Source organism: Chiloscyllium plagiosum, unplaced genomic scaffold (genome assembly GCF_037043375.1).
Source record: "Chiloscyllium plagiosum isolate Xiang-an unplaced genomic scaffold, Cpla_swu_hap1 HiC_scaffold_32, whole genome shotgun sequence".
NCBI classification, from domain to species: domain Eukaryota; kingdom Metazoa; phylum Chordata; class Chondrichthyes; order Orectolobiformes; family Hemiscylliidae; genus Chiloscyllium; species Chiloscyllium plagiosum.
In genome coordinates, this window is record NW_028270170.1 from 30,909,799 (window position 1) to 30,925,448 (window position 15,650).

Genomic DNA, 15,650 nt, shown 5'->3' on the forward strand with positions numbered 1-15,650 from the left:
TCAATGAGCTGATTGGCTAACTTCTGCTCCTATACTACACCGTAATACACCTCCTAATACCATAGACCATTCCAACATGTACAAACCATAAATCAGTAGTGTGATGGAATACTCCACATTTGCCCCCATAGGTGCTGCTCTGACATAGAAGCTCAACACTATCTTGAACAAAGTAACTGCTTTCTTGGCATCTTTTGGAGATGCCGGTGTTGGACTGGGGTGTACAAAGTTAAAAACCACACAACACCAGGTTATAGTCCAACAGGTTTCATTGGGAGCACACTAGCTTTCGGAGCGACGCTCCTTCATCAGGTTGGACTATAACCTGGTGTTGTGTGATTTTTAACTTCTTGGCATCTGATCACTACCTGAATCATACCGTCCATCTGCCACCAGTGCAAGATCTTTCAGTCTTGTACAGGCCCACCACACCAGAGTAAAATTGGATCCAGGGATGAGGAGAGGAGAAGAGCTTCAACTGCTTTACCAGCAGTTTCATGTCTAAACTGATTGCTGGAAGTTGAAGATGGTGAGGCAGGGTCTGGAGACTTTGTGATTGCCCCTCTGATGCCAAATGATGCAATTTTTGGCTAAGCCTGTAAACAGATGGGCAACAGACCTGTCCATTTTCAGCAGGAGATTCCTCACATTCACGCAGTAAAGCCCTACACCAGTTAAAGTCAACACGAACTCATCAGTGGCATGGTGGCTCAGTGGTTAGCACTGCTGCCGCACGGTACCAGCGTCCCAGGTTCGATTCCAGCCTCGTACAACTGTCTGTGTGGAGTTTGTACATTTTCCCATGTCTGCGTGGGTTTTCTCCGGGTGCTCCAGTTTCCTCCCACAGTCCAAAGATGTGCAGATCAGGTGAATTGGCCTTGCTAAATTGCCCATAGTGATAGGTGCATTAGTCAGAGGGTGGTGGGTTACGCTTCAGAGGGTTGGTGTGGACTGGTTGGGCCGAAGGGCCTGTTTCCACACTGGAGGGAATCTAATCTAACCATCTTATGAGACATCTGGTCAGATATATGTGGCAGCAGCTTTCCTTCTCTATGCTATAAAAGTGAATAATGGGTTTATTCCTCAAACTCTGATAAACCATGGCAGATTGTGAATTCATTAACTACCTAGAATAAAGAGCTGGCTTCATGGCAACTTTGTAACCACTCTTAATAGACATAAAAAACCCATCTAGTTCAGTAATGTCTTGCGGGAAAAAAATCTGCCATCCTCACCTGGTCTGGCCGACTTGTGTAAAGTGGTTGACTCTGAACTGTCCTCTGAGTAAATTAGGGATGGGTAATCAATACTGGCCTCACCAGTGATCCGTTAAACAAATAAAAACTCCTCAAATTGACTGCCACATTTTTATTTTACATCACACTTCAAAAGTACTTCCGAATTTGTAAAGTGCTTTATGATGTGTTGTAGTCATGAAATATGGAAGCCATACTTTTTGTAATTCTTAATCATTATTATTTATATTCTTGTACTATTCTCACCATAAAGACTTGACTCACTCTTGGGCTATGATTCCATGGCCTTCTGGTGCATTGTTCAAGTGACTAATATCAATGTGCAGCTTGGAAAAGGAAGAGAAAAGCACCTTCCAAAACATTCTTGGGCAGCACAGTGATTCAGTCATCAGCACTGCTGCCTCACAACACCAAGGACACAGGTTCAATTCTAGCCTTTGGTGAATGCATGGAGTTTGCACGTTCTCCTGGTATCTGCATGGGTTTCCTCCAGGGTGCTCCGGTTCCCTCCCACAGTCCAAAGGTGCGCAGGTTAGTTGGATTGGCCATGAGAAATGCAGGATTACCAGGACAGGGTAACGGTCTGGGTCTGCGTGAGATGCTCTTTGAAGAGTTGGTGTGCACTCGATGGGCTGAACGGTCTGCATCCATGTATGGATTCTATATCTTACTATGTTCAAACCATTTACCAGATTACTTTTAATGTACAGACATCTTTGTTAATTAGTCAGAACCAATAATGGGAAGATCAGAGAATTTGTTCTTGTGGTTTTGTTTTCAGGAAATATAACAGCATATGACACTGCAGAATTGTTTGCCCTTCATCAAAAAGAGCCGCTGGATCTTTTAAAATTGCAAACTTAGCCTCTCAACTGAAATATAGCACCTTCAATATTCAGAAAAACTGACACACTGGTTCAGCTCATCATGTACACTTCAAAATGGAGAACCAGCGTGACTAATATATTCCGACTGACCATTTTTATTCCTGGAGAAATTTAGCTAATTCTTCCTGTTTATAATGCAAAAAGGCGGAGACTTATTTGAACAATGCCTTCACAACTGTAAACAATAGTTCAAAACAGAATCAATTACTTTCTTTGTGTGCATGACAGCTACTCACTGAACAAACACATTGATGACTTGCGTTGTGGGAAGAGGTCATAAATGAGTGCCATTTATTTACTGGACTGAAAATTATGCCTGAGTTATGCTGGAATTGGGGCTTCTTGGATTACTATAATTAAATCACTCATGGCTTCCTGCAGTTCCACCCAAGCCTACCCTCTGCATGAAGAGGGCTGGAAATATTATTACAGTTCAAAAATCACTATTAAATCTATTAACTGCACAATGTGTTTCCTTCCGTCTAAACTTCCAAAGGTACTTACCCTTTTCATTTACTGAAATACATTTATTGACCTATCAAACATTAAATTATTTTTCCATTCAAACAGGCTTGGAAAGCTTTGGGATTAGTATTTCAGACACAACTGTACACACCATCGGTTTAAAAAGTCCTTTGTGATCCTTATTCTCTTTCTTGGAGACCAATTTTCCCACTTTCATATAATGTACTTGGTCAAGTGAAATTAATGGCAACCGGTCCACCATGGCTCCCAGCAACTTCTCTCACACAATCTTCTGCTCTTAACCTCATTAATGTCACTACTTTGGCACCCTTTACATGAAATCCCACAACAGGAGAGGCAGAAATATTCACTACTCCTAGCACTAACCGGCTGCTGTCATATTTACAGTAGTCAAACAGGAGGCTGGAAGAACACAACTCCAACCTACACCCTATCACAGTTCTGAATAAGGGTTAGAGTCATAGAGTCATAGAGATGTGCAGCATGGAAACAGACCCTTCGGTCCAACTCGTCCATGCAAACCAGATATCCCAACCCAATCTAGTCCCATTTGCCAGCACCCAGTCCATATCTCTCCAAACCCTTCCTATTCATATACCCATTCAAATGCCTTACAAATGCTGTAATTGTACCAGCCTCCATCGCTTCCTCTGGCAGCTCATTCTATACACGCACCACCCTCTGGGTGAAAGATTTGCCCCTTAGGTCCCTGTTATATCTTTCCCCTCTCACCCTAAACCTATGCCTTCCAGTTCTGGACTCCCCCACCCCAGGGAAAGGACTTTCTCCATTTATCTTCTCCACACCCCTTCATGATTATATATACCCAAAACTTTGACTTCTCTACCTCCTGATCCTACCTGGCTTGCTGTATTCTTCCAGCAACCTATTTGTCTGGGTTGCCATATTTGAAGTCCAGCATGCACCATTTCCAACCTGGCAAGCCAAAAATTGCACCTCACAGGTAAGACCACAAATGGAGTACTGCATGCAGTTTTGATGGCATGTCAATAGAAAGGATATTATTAAACTAGAAAGAGCGTGGAAAAGATTTACAAGGATGCTACTTGACTGGAAAGTTTAAGTTATAAGGAGAGGTTGGATAGGCTGGGATTTTGTTTTCTCTGGAGCATAGGAGTCTGAATGATGACCTTATAGAGGTGATAAAATCATGAGAGGCATAGATAAGGTAGATAGCCAAGGTCATTTCCCCAGGGTATGGGAGTCTCAAACTAAAGGACAAAGGTTTAAGATGAAAGGGTTCAGAGGGGCATTATTTTCACACAGAGGGTGGTGAGTGTCTGGAACAGGCTGCCAGAGGTAGTGCTGGAGGTGAGTACAATTACAATATTTAAGAAACATTTGGGCAGGTATATGGATAGGCTAATTATAGAGCGATACGGACCAAACGCAGGCAAAGGGAACTAGCTTAATTGTTAAAACTGGGTGACAGGAAGAAGGTGAATGATCTTCATGCTCCAAAAGGGTCTGCTGTCTTCACTATGATACATCTTAACAGCAGGACAAACACTCACCTGAACTCTGTCAATCCCAATTCATCTCACCAAGGCTCCTGAACCATAAGTCTCGCTATTGCACTCAATATTGTGCAGTCATTGGCTTTCGCCCACCTCGATCTCCCAAATGACTCATCTCTCCTGTCTACTGTGCTTCCCACTCTCACTGATGGAGACTGCTCTACCGCTCCTCCATCACCACAAAAGGACCTTGCAGCCATTTCTTGCATTTTTCATCGCTCTCTTTGTCTCATTGCAGGAAAATATGGCCCAGTCCCCAACTGATGTCCTGTCAGCACATTGTCCGACTGGCAGGTGATCCTCAAACCTGGATGCACTTAACCTACAATAGATCATGGCAAACCAACTGGACTGGAATCAGATGTATCCCATGAATGACTGTGGCAACACACCCTGACTGAATGTAGACATGTGGGCGGCACGGTGGCACAGTGGTTAGCACTGCTGCCTCACAGCGCCAGAGACCCGGGTTCAATTCCCGACTCAGGCGACTGACTGTGTGGAGTTTGCACCTTCTCCCCGTGTCTGCGTGGGTTTCCTCTGGGTGCTCTGGTTTCCTCCCACAGTCCAAAGATGTGCAGGTCAGGTGAATTGGCTATGCTAAATTGCCCGTAGTATTAGGTAAGGGGTAAATATAGGGGTATGGGTGGGTTACGCTTCGGCGGGTCGGTGTGGACTTGTTGGGCTGAAGGGCCTGTTTCCACACTGTAATCTAATCTAATCTAATCCTTTGATCCCATCAACAACTGCTCACTTTTCAATTTCAGACACGGTCGTCTGTTTAAGGCTCATATGATGTGTTTTCTGCACAATCCACTGGTACATGCTATGGGTGTGACATTGACATAGTATGGCACCATACAACAATATTCCATCCCCATAACTGTTCAATGTTCTCACTATGACAAGCTACATATCCCTCCTTATGAGTTAAAAAAAAATGCATGCCACAGAGGCTGGTAGCCTCCAAGTAAGTATGAAGTGATTGATAGCGAAGAAAAATTACGTTAAAAACCTTGAGAAGCATTCTGTATAACTGCATGAAATGTACATGTGTCTCCATGCATGCAGTGATCTGACAGAAGCATGCAAATCATAATTGTCCCAGAGATCAGAAATAGAGTGTTGAAGGGCTGAAGAGTGTGAGAGTTGGACTAAGAACATGGTGAGGCTGGTGATTCACCCACCCTGACTTGCAGGGATGAAGGGTAGAGGAGGATGGTGTACAAAGGGACAGTGTACTGAAAACCAAAGTTGGATGAAAATTAGGACAATTGGCAAGCCGCAGCCACGAGGTATCTGCTCGGATTTACAAGCCGAGAACTTGCTTCATCTAGATTCTTGAGGAAAAAGAGAACTGGAAGGTGCAAAGAAACTGGGCCAGTTTAACAAATAATGCAACGTTAATGCCTGCATAAAAGATTGTTCACACTTAATTGTGAGATTCTGAAGTTGCTGTTCAAAGCGTAAGAGAAATATCAGAAACCTTTCGTGACTCCGAAATTCAGATTTGTTCATTCTCACCGAACCTTTCCAACTTTCTCACCATTACCCATCCCACTCGAGGGAAGAGAAAATTCTGCTCTTTGTTCTTTTCTATCCATTTTCTTTACAGACATTTTGATTTTTGACATTATTGTGTTATAGTGCGTGTTTCCTCCTTTTGCCTTTGTTAATATGTTTACACCCAATTAACATGTCGCTTGATTGAGATCTTACTAACTTGAACCAGATTGAGTTCAAATCTATTCACTTTAATGAAACAAACTAGCCTTTTTTTTTCCTGTGCATAAATCTTCCTAAATGTTCCTTAACATTTAAAAAACCTTCAGAGTTAATAATTTGGATGCTTGAGTTGACCTTGTACTATATGTTAAAGCTCAGTTAAACACGAGGTGGGCTCAGAGTGTATGCTCAGAAATGTATAAAAGGGCCACAGTGCTGTGTATATTCTACCAGCTGCCCATAAAGGGTCACCGATGATCCGAAAGGAAATGGTCCGTAAAATTCTACAAAATGTTAAAATTAATTCACAGAGCCAGATGAGCATCAAGCTTTGAGAAGCTGTTTTTAGATTATTTTCTTTCTTAGCAATGAGTAGACAAGCAAAAAAACTGAAGTCATCTATCGGTAATTACTTGTCTGATTAAAATTCAGCACTGGGGAGAAGATCTGCATGCAGTTCCTATTTTATAGTATTATTTTGCTGGAGTATACTCTGCTATTCCCACCATAGTGCAAGACTACTGTCCAAAATATACATAAATTACATCTAACAGCTGCTGTTCACTGTGAATAATAGAATCCCTACTGGAGGCCATTCAGCCCGTACCAGCCCTCCAAAGAGCATCCCACCCTCCCCCCATTTCTCATAGCTAATCCACCAAACCTGTGCATCTTTGGACTGTCGGAAGAAGTTGGAGCAGCAAAAGGAAACCCAAGGAGAATGTGCAAACTCCACAAAGACAGTCGCCCAAGGCTGGAATTGAACCCAGACCCCTGATGGTATGAGGCAGCAGTGATAAGCATTGAGCCACCATGCTGCCCCATGGGTGATGTAGATCACATATTCAGCCTAACATGAAGGATCATTGGACTTGAAACATTACCTCTGTTTTCTCTCCAGATGTTGCCAGACCTGTTGAGCTTCTCCGGCAGTTTTGTTTCTTTAATTTGAGATCTCCAGCAACTGCAATTGCTTGTTTTATTTTATGTGTGTACATTCCTTGTTTTTAATCTTGTGTTTATAGTAATGGGAAATCTGAATACTGTCAATGAAGTGTTTTATTAACAAGATAATATTACCAAGGTCCCAGAGTTGAAATCAAATTGCTGGCCGAGTATTTGTTCCCCATTTCCTTTCAATGTTTCTTTTGTATATTCTTTCCTCATAGTTTCGACCACCAAGACCAATTCATCCCAAGCAGGGAGCTCACTGCTGCAACAGAAGTGACTGATCAAGCAACCTAATTGTGAACAGGAAAAGCTCACTATAAATAAGACCCAAAGCTTCACATGAGTTACTACTGACCTGGAATTTTTTGATAATTTTGCCCCTCGATATCTGTAAAACAAAATAACAATATCAAAACTGCTAAACAACTCATTTGAAAGTACAGATACTTTAGAGCTTAGATAAAGGACTATTTGAAACTCAGAGGCAACATTTTATCTCAGTGGAAAGGATTTCCTGATCATGTATGAATTATATGGATAGTGTTGCACAGAAGCAAATTGCTCATCTTAACCAGTTCATGTCAGAATTACAAAAGCAGCCAGCATCCTTCAGGTTTCTCTCCCTGCTGTATTTTGATATGCCAGGCAGCACTCCAGTACATCTGTGTTATATACTTTTTGTCACCTCTGTAGCAACTTCCTGGCTGCTAACACACAGAGGGATTGCTAACTTGGCCAAACAGCAAGGGATGCTGGGTACATTGGCCAAGTAAAACTCTGAAATCACAAAAACCCGCGCAACAATCAAGTGCAAACACTGCAGCCAGGTGCTAATGATATTAGCATAATGTAAAAGGCAACAGTTATCCTGGACAGACACTCCCCAACAACCGAACCACCAAACAAAGGAAAGCCCAGATGGGAGGGCACCTGCTACACAAAGAAACTAACAGTAATTGGCAATCAAATGATTGACAATGTTTCAAGCTATTAAATGTGTGCCCCTGATTGGCCAGAACAATAGAAAGTCCCAGAAAACCATCCAGAAAATTTCAAAAAACAAGGTTCACCTGCAGACCACTCTTTTGATTCTTCTGGAGGCATTCTGAGGAGATCAACATGGCAAGAGGCAGAGTCTGGCTGACCATCCAAAGAAAGAGAGAGATGGGAAGAAAAATATTGCTTTTCAGACCTAGAGAGACAAGAGAGCAACTACATAAATCTACAAGAGATTCAGGAAATACTGTAAGCTTGCTGTTGCACCGACTTGCAAAATTAATTTGGTACCCATTTAACCTACACCGTTCCCTCATTATCCATATCTATGTCCAATGCCCATTTAAATGCCCTTAACATCGGCGAGTCTACTACTGTTGCAGGCAGGCTGTTCCACGCCCCTACTACTCTCTGAGTAAAGAAAATACTCCTAACATCTGTCCGAAATCTATCACCCTTCAATTTCAAGTTATGTCCCCTCAGGATAGCCTTCACCATTTGATGAAGAAGGCTCTCACTGTCCACCTTATCTAACCCTCTGATTATCTTACACGTCTCGATTAAGTCACTTCTCAACCTTCTTCTCTCCAACGAAAACAGCCTCAGTTCCCTCAGCCTTTCCTCAGAAGATCTTCCTTCCATACCAGGCAACATCCTGGTAAATCTCCTCTGAGCCCTTTCCAAAGCTCCCACAACCTTCCTATAATGTGGTGACCCGAACTGCATGCAATATTCTAGGTGCCTCCTTACCAGTGTCTTGTACAGCTGAAGCATGACCTCGTGGCTCCGAAACTCAATCCCTCTACCAATAAATGCCAACACACCATATGCCTTCTTAATAACCCTATCAACCTGTGTGGCAACTTTCAGGGATTTATGCACCTGGACACTGAGATCTCTCTGTTCATCTACACTGCCAAGAATTTTACCATTGGCCCAGTACTCTGCATTCCTGTTACCTCTTCCAAAGTGAACTACCTCACACTTTTCCACATTAAACTCCATTTGCCACTTCTCAGTCCAGCTCTGCATCCTATCTATGTCCCTCTCTAACCCACAACATCCTTTGGCACTATCCACAATACTGCCTACCTTAGTGTCATCTGCAAATTTACTAACCCATCCTTCTACGCCCACTTCCAGATCATTTATAAGAATGACAAACAGCATTGGCCCCAAAACAGATCCTTGCGGCACAGGATGAACATATCCCATCAACCACCACCCTCTGTCTTCTTTCAGCGAGCCAATTTCTGATCAAAACCGCTAAATCACCTTCAATCCCGAAACTCCTTATTTTGTGCCATAGCCTACCGTGTGGAACCTTATCAAACGCCTTACTGAAGTCCAGAAGAAGGGCTTATGCCCGAAACGTCGATTCTCCTGTTCCCTGGATGCTGCCCTTTTCCAGCAACACATTTTCAGCTCTGAAGTCCAGATACACCACATCAACCGCCTTGCCTTCATCCAGCTGTTTTGTCACCTACTTGAAAAACTCAAGAAGGTTAGTGGAGCACGATCTACCCTTCGCAAAACCATGTCGACTATCCCTAATCAAATTATTCCTTTCCAGATGATTATAACTCCTATCTCTTATAACCTTTTCCAACACCTTACCCACAACCAAAGTAAGGCTCAAGGCCTATAATTACCAGGGTTGTCCCGACTCCCCTTCTTAAACAAGGGAACAACATTTGCTATCCTTCAATCTTCTGGCACTACTCCTGTCGACAGTGATGACATAAAGTCCGAAGCTAAATGATCTACAATCTCCTCCCTGGCTTCCCAGCGAATCTGAGGATAAATCCCATCTAGCCCAGGGGTCTTATCTATTTTCAGATCTTCCAAAACTGCTGAAACCTCCTCTTTGTCAACCTCTAACCTTGTAACCTGTATCTCCGTATTCTCACTAACAATGCCCTTTCCCAATGTGAATACCGACAAAAAGTATTCATTAAGTGCTTCTCCTATGTCCTTAGATTCCACACACAACTTTCCAGTACCACCTTTGTTTGGCCCTAATCTTACTTTTATCAATCTTTTATTCCTGATATACCGAGAGAAGGCCTTAGGGTTTTCCTTAATCCTATCCGCCAACAATTTCTCATGTCCCTTCCTGGCTCTTCTTAGCTCTCTCTTTAAATCTTTTGTGGCTAACTTACAACTCTCAAGCCCCCTAACTGAACCTTTACTCCTCATCCTCACATAAGCCTTCCTCTTGACAAGAAATTCAACTTCTTTGGTAAACCATGGCTCCCTCTCTCAACAACTACTTCTCTGCCTGATAGATATATACTTATCAAGGACTCGCAGTAGCTGATCCTTGCATAAGCTTCACATTTTAAGTGTGTCCATCCCCTGCAGCTTCCTTCCCCATCCTATGCATCCTAAATCTTGCCTAATCACATCATAATTGCCTTTCCCCTAGTTATACCTCTTTCCCTGCTGTATATACCTATCCCTGCCTATTGCTATTGTAAACATAACCAAATTATGGCCAAAGTGCTCACCTATCTCCAAATCTAATACCTGGCTGGGTTAATTCTCCAGTACCAAATCCAATATGGCATCGCCTCTTGTTGGCCTGTCTATATACTGTGTCAGAAAGCCCTCCTGCACACATTGAACAAAGACTGACCCATCTAAACTACTTGAACTATAGTATTCCCAGTCAATATTGCGGATGTTAAAGTCCCCTATAACAACTACCCTATTGAGATTCCTATTGAGAATCATCCTAGCTATCCTTTCCACTACATCCCTGGAACAATTCAGAGGCCTATAGAAAACTCCCAGCAGGGTGACCTCTCCTTTCCTGTTTCTAAACTCAGCCCAAACTATCTCAGTGGATGAGTCCTCAACAGTTATCTCAGCTGCTATGAAACTACCCTTGATTAACAATGCCACATCCCTGCCTCTTTTACCATCTTCTCTGTTCTTGCTAAAACATCTAAATCCCAGAATTTGCATCAACCTCTAGCCATGTCTCTGAAATGGCCATATGGAAATCCCAGGGAGCAACCCACGCAGCAAGTTCACCCACCTTTTTCCAGATGCTCCTGGCATTGAAGTACACACATATCCTGATTGTCAGTGCCCTCTCGTGACCTTCTAATCCTAACCCTGACCTCACTACCCTCAACCTCCTGTACACTGGAACTACAATTCAGGTTCCCATCCTCCTGCTGCATTAGATTAAACCCCCCACCCCCCCAAAGAGCATGAGCAAACTTCCCCCCAGGATATTGGTAGCCCTCTGGTTCACTTGAAGAGCATCCTGTTTGTAGAGGTCCCACCTTCCCCAGAGAGAGCTCCAATTATCCACGAATCCAAAACCCTCCCTCTTGCGTCATCCCTGCAGCCACATGTTCAGCTCCGCTCTCTCCCTGTTCATCGCTTCACTAGCACGTGGCATGGGCAACAATCCAGAGATAACAACTCTGATGGAGCTCTAAGCTTTCACCCTAGCTCCCTAAATTTCTGCCCTAGATTCCCACCTTTCTTCCTACCTATATTGTTGGTGCTTTTGTGGACCATGACTTGGGGCTGCTCCTCCTCCCGCTCAACGATCCCAAAAACACGATTGGAAACATCATGAATCCTGGCACCTGGGAGGCAACACACCAATCGTGAGTCTTCTCGTTCCCACAAAACCTCCTATCTGGCCCCCTAACTATGGACTCCCCAATGACTAATGCTCTGCTCCTCTTTCCCCTTCCCCTCTGAGCAACAGAGACAGACTCTGCACCAGAGACCTGCGCCCCATTGCTTACCCCTGGTAAGTCGACCCCCCCTCCATGCCCCCCAACAGTATCCAAAATGGTATACTTGTTGTTGAGGGGAACCACCACAGGAGATCGCTGCACTGCCTGCCAATTCCCTTTCCTACCCTTGACAGTAATCCATCTCCCTTCTTCACGTGGCTGTGAGTAACTACCTTCCTGTAACTCTTCTCAATAATCTCCTCCGCCTCCCAAATGATCCAAAGTTCATCCAACTCCAGCTCCAGATCCCTAACACGGTTCTCGAGGAGCTGGAGTTGGGTGCACTTCCCACAGATGAAGCCAGCAGCGACACTAGAGGTGACTCTTACCTCCCACATTCTGCAGGAAAAACATTCAACTGCCCTAACCTCCATTCCCATTATTCTAAATCCCCAATAGACTGCTGGGGAAAAAAAACAAATGAAACATGAAAGAAGAGACTTTTCACCTTACCAACCGAAGCACAGAACTTTTTTTTTGGTTAGAGGAGGAGGATTGGTGGGAGACACTACCCGAGTAGTGTTTCGGGTTAAGCAACCACTCAAAGACCTCTCTGACTGCTTCCAGGAACTGAAGAAAAACCGGAACTAAAAGAAATTTAAACTGTATACTCACATTCCCCAACAGACTCCACTGCTGCCTGGAGACCTCGTGACCTCTCCGACTGCATCCAGGAGCACTTCAATATTGTGGGACACCTGGGCATATACATTTTCAATTCCCTTTCAATACCATTCTGGTTGGAGCTATCTAACGTGTTCTAAGGAGGAAGTAGACAACACTTCTATATCCCTTCTTTGTAATGTGGAAGCAAAAAATGGACATATATACCAATCCTAGTCTTACAATGATTTAATATTAAATTAGCTTTATGTCTATGTCTACTAAATGCAACAAAAAAAATCCATTAGTTTTTAAAGTTTTGTGAACCTGAATACTCAAATCCTTCTTATCTTCCACATAAGTCAACTTTCTACCTATCCAAGTATAATTATTATTGCATTTCAGTACATTGTATCACCTCATATTTTCTGACACATTTTACTCATTCCAGTTTATTTGCTTCTCATTAGAGGTTCCTTTGACCCCCTGCATTATTACAGCGCCTATTTTTTAATAACATCTCCAGTTACAGATAGCATTCCTACGAGCCTTTATCCAAAATGGGATATGTTCCAATCCAAGATGCACTGCAGCAACCCATCAAGGCTTCTTTGACAGCATCTTCCAAACTTGCTTTAGCTATCACTTAGAAGGGCAAGGACATAGAATGCTTGGGAAAATAATAACTTAAAAGTTCCCCTCCAAATTACACACCATCCTGACTTGAAAATACATCAACATTCCTTCATAGTTGTTGGATCAAAATGGTAGATCACCTTACCCAGCAGCACTGCTGCATGAATCTCATGGACTGCAGGCATTCAAGACAGAAATACCATCATCCTCTCAAGAGGTATTAGGAAAAGGCAATGAATGTTGGCTTTGCTATTGCTGTCCCAACATACCACTATTAGTAGTGTCACCAATCACAAAAGAGAGGGTCTGATTATTCTGATCAATTGCCCTTAGCATAACCTCCAGCCACAATTTCCAAATTTTTTTCTAATTTGGATGCCGGTGTCAAAACGTGCTGAACAGAACCACTACCGTGAAAGGGTAACTCCACTGGATCTGGTGCCTTTCAGGCTCCTGAGTACTTAGCCGGCTTTGCAGTGAATTACTTTCTGGGACAGTGATGTGCTGCCCTGTCTATAGCTACTGGCCAGTTGTAAGCCCAGCAGCACTGCCTCAGCGTTCAAAGTTGTTGGTGGCACAGCGATGCCAAAGTCCAAGAGAAGGATCTTTTTGGGGAGCAGTAGGTGGATTGCAGAGTGTGAATCATGGAGAGGTGGGCATCATGGTGTTTGAAGGCAAGGGCAGAGAGTGTCACCGCCTTACAGCTCATCACCCTTAATCTGGGCAACATTGAGGTCCTCATCTCCAACATGGCTGCAAAGATCTTCTGCTTTCCTGGTTGGGAATATGGACAGTATACTTACCTGCCAGCAACAGAGTAACTCATGGTGATGACATGAAGATGCCCTTTAGTGGTTATTAATTGACCACTTATGTGGCTCAATTGGTGGCAGTCAGAAAGCTGATCCTTCCCACTAATACTTAATTCCTGCAGAGCAGGTACGTGGTGAGTATCTCCCCAATTCAGCCTACTCAGGTATCTTCCCCTCTGCCGCCCATCAGGAAAGGAAGATTCTGCCCCCTGTTTCTGTCTTTCAAAAGAGTTTTTTAGCCTCAGTCACTGCACTTATTCCTAAATCTTCATCCCAAACTATTAGAGTCATAGAGTCATAGAGATGTACAGCATGGAAACAGATCCTTCGGTCTAACCCGTCCATGCCGACCAGATATCCCAACCCAATCTAGTCCCACCTGCCAGCACCCGGTCCATATCCCTCCAAACGCTTCCTATTCATATATCCATCCAAATGTCTCTTAAATGTTGCAATTGTACCAGCCACCACCACATCCTCTTGCAGCTCATTCCATACACGTACCACCCTCTGCGTGAAACCTCTATAGGGTCACCCCTCAGCCTCCGACGGTCTAGGGAAAACAGCCCCAGCCTGTTCAGCCACTCCCTGTAGCTCAAATCCTCCAATCCTTGCAACATCCTTGTAAATCTTTTCTGAACCCTTTCAAGTTTCACAACATCTTTCCAACAGGAAGGAGAACAGAATTGCACACAATGTTCCAACAGTAGTCTAAACATTGTCCTGGACAGCCGCAACATGACCTCCCAACTCCTGTACTCAATACTCTGACCAATAAAGGAAAGCATACCAAATGCCTTCTTCACTATCCTATCTACCTGCGACTCCACTTTCAAGGAGCTATGAACCTGCATTCCAAGGTCTCTTTGTTCAGCAACACTCCCTCGGACCTGACCATTAAGTGTATAAGTCCTGCTAAGATTTGCTTTCCCAAAATGCAGCACCTCGTTTTTATCTGAATTAAACTCCATCTGCCACTTCTCAGCCCATTGGCCCATCTGGTCCAGATCCTGTTGTAATCTGAGGTAACCCTCTTCGCTGTCCACTACACCTCCAATTTTGGTGTCATCTGCAAACTTACTAACTGTACCTCTTATGCTCACATCCAAATCATTTAAGTAAATGACAAAAAGTAGAGGACCCAGCACCAATCCTTGTGGCACTCCACTGGTCACAGGCCTCCAGTCTGAAAAGCAACCCTCCACCAGCACCCTCTGTCTTCTACCTTTGAGCCAGTTCTGCATCCAAATGGCAAGTTCTCCTTGTATTCCATGAGATCTAACCTTGCTAATCAGCCTCCCATGGGGAACCTTGTCGAATGCCTTACTGAAGTCCATATAGATCACATCTACTACTCTGACCTCATCAATCTTCTTTGTTACTTCTTCAAAAAAACTCAATCAAGTTTGTGAGACATGATTTCCCATGCACAAAGCCATGTTGACTATCCCGAATCAGTCCTTGCCTTTCCAAATACATGTACATCCTGTCTCTCAGGATTCCCTCCAACAACTTGTCAGGCTCACTGGTCTATACTTCCTTGGCTTGTCTTTACCGCCCTTCTTAAACAGTGGCACCATGTTTGCCAACCTCCAGTCTTCCGGCACCTCACCTCTAACTATCGATGATACAAATATCTCAGCAAGAGGCCCAGCAATCACATCTCTAGCTTCCCACAGAGTTCTCGGGTACACCTGATCAGGCCCTGAGGATTTATCCACCTTTAACCGTTTCAGATATCCAGCACTTCCTCCTCTGTAATCTGGACATTTTGCAAGATGTCACTATCTATTTCCCTACAGTCTATATCTTCCATATCCTTTTCCACAGTAAATACTGACGCAAAATATTCATTTAGTATCTCCCCCATTTTCTGTGGTTCCACACAAAGGCCGTCTTGCTGATCTTTGAGGGGCCCTATTCTCTTCCTAGTTACCCTTTTGTCCTTAATATATTTGTAAAAACCCTTTGGATTCTCCTTAATTCTATTTGCCAA

The 15,650-nt window shown here is 43.6% G+C and overlaps 1 protein-coding gene across 3 annotated transcripts in view; it reads right to left on the reverse strand.

Annotated features, from left to right (window-relative positions):
• The window catches only part of LOC148141789 (uncharacterized), a 38,241-nt gene extending 25,924 nt beyond the window's left edge, over nucleotides 1-12,317 (reverse strand). Inside the window, exons 1-5 of one of the 3 annotated variants that reach the window (XM_087977642.1) lie at nucleotides 12,219-12,317; nucleotides 11,349-11,447; nucleotides 7,914-8,035; nucleotides 7,199-7,231; nucleotides 6,773-7,102 (exon numbers count right to left, since the gene is read on the reverse strand). In XM_087977642.1, coding sequence (XP_087833768.1) covers nucleotides 7,100-7,102; nucleotides 7,199-7,231; nucleotides 7,914-8,035; nucleotides 11,349-11,447; nucleotides 12,219-12,315 — 354 coding nt within the window. In that variant the 5' untranslated portion in view covers nucleotides 12,316-12,317 and the 3' untranslated portion in view covers nucleotides 6,773-7,099. Of the gene's footprint in view, nucleotides 1-6,772; nucleotides 7,106-7,198; nucleotides 7,232-7,913; nucleotides 8,036-11,348; nucleotides 11,448-12,218 lie in introns of those variants that run through there. The other 2 variants (XM_087977641.1, XM_087977640.1) reach the window with 2 other exon arrangements.
• Nucleotides 12,318-15,650: the final 3,333 nt, after the last annotated feature.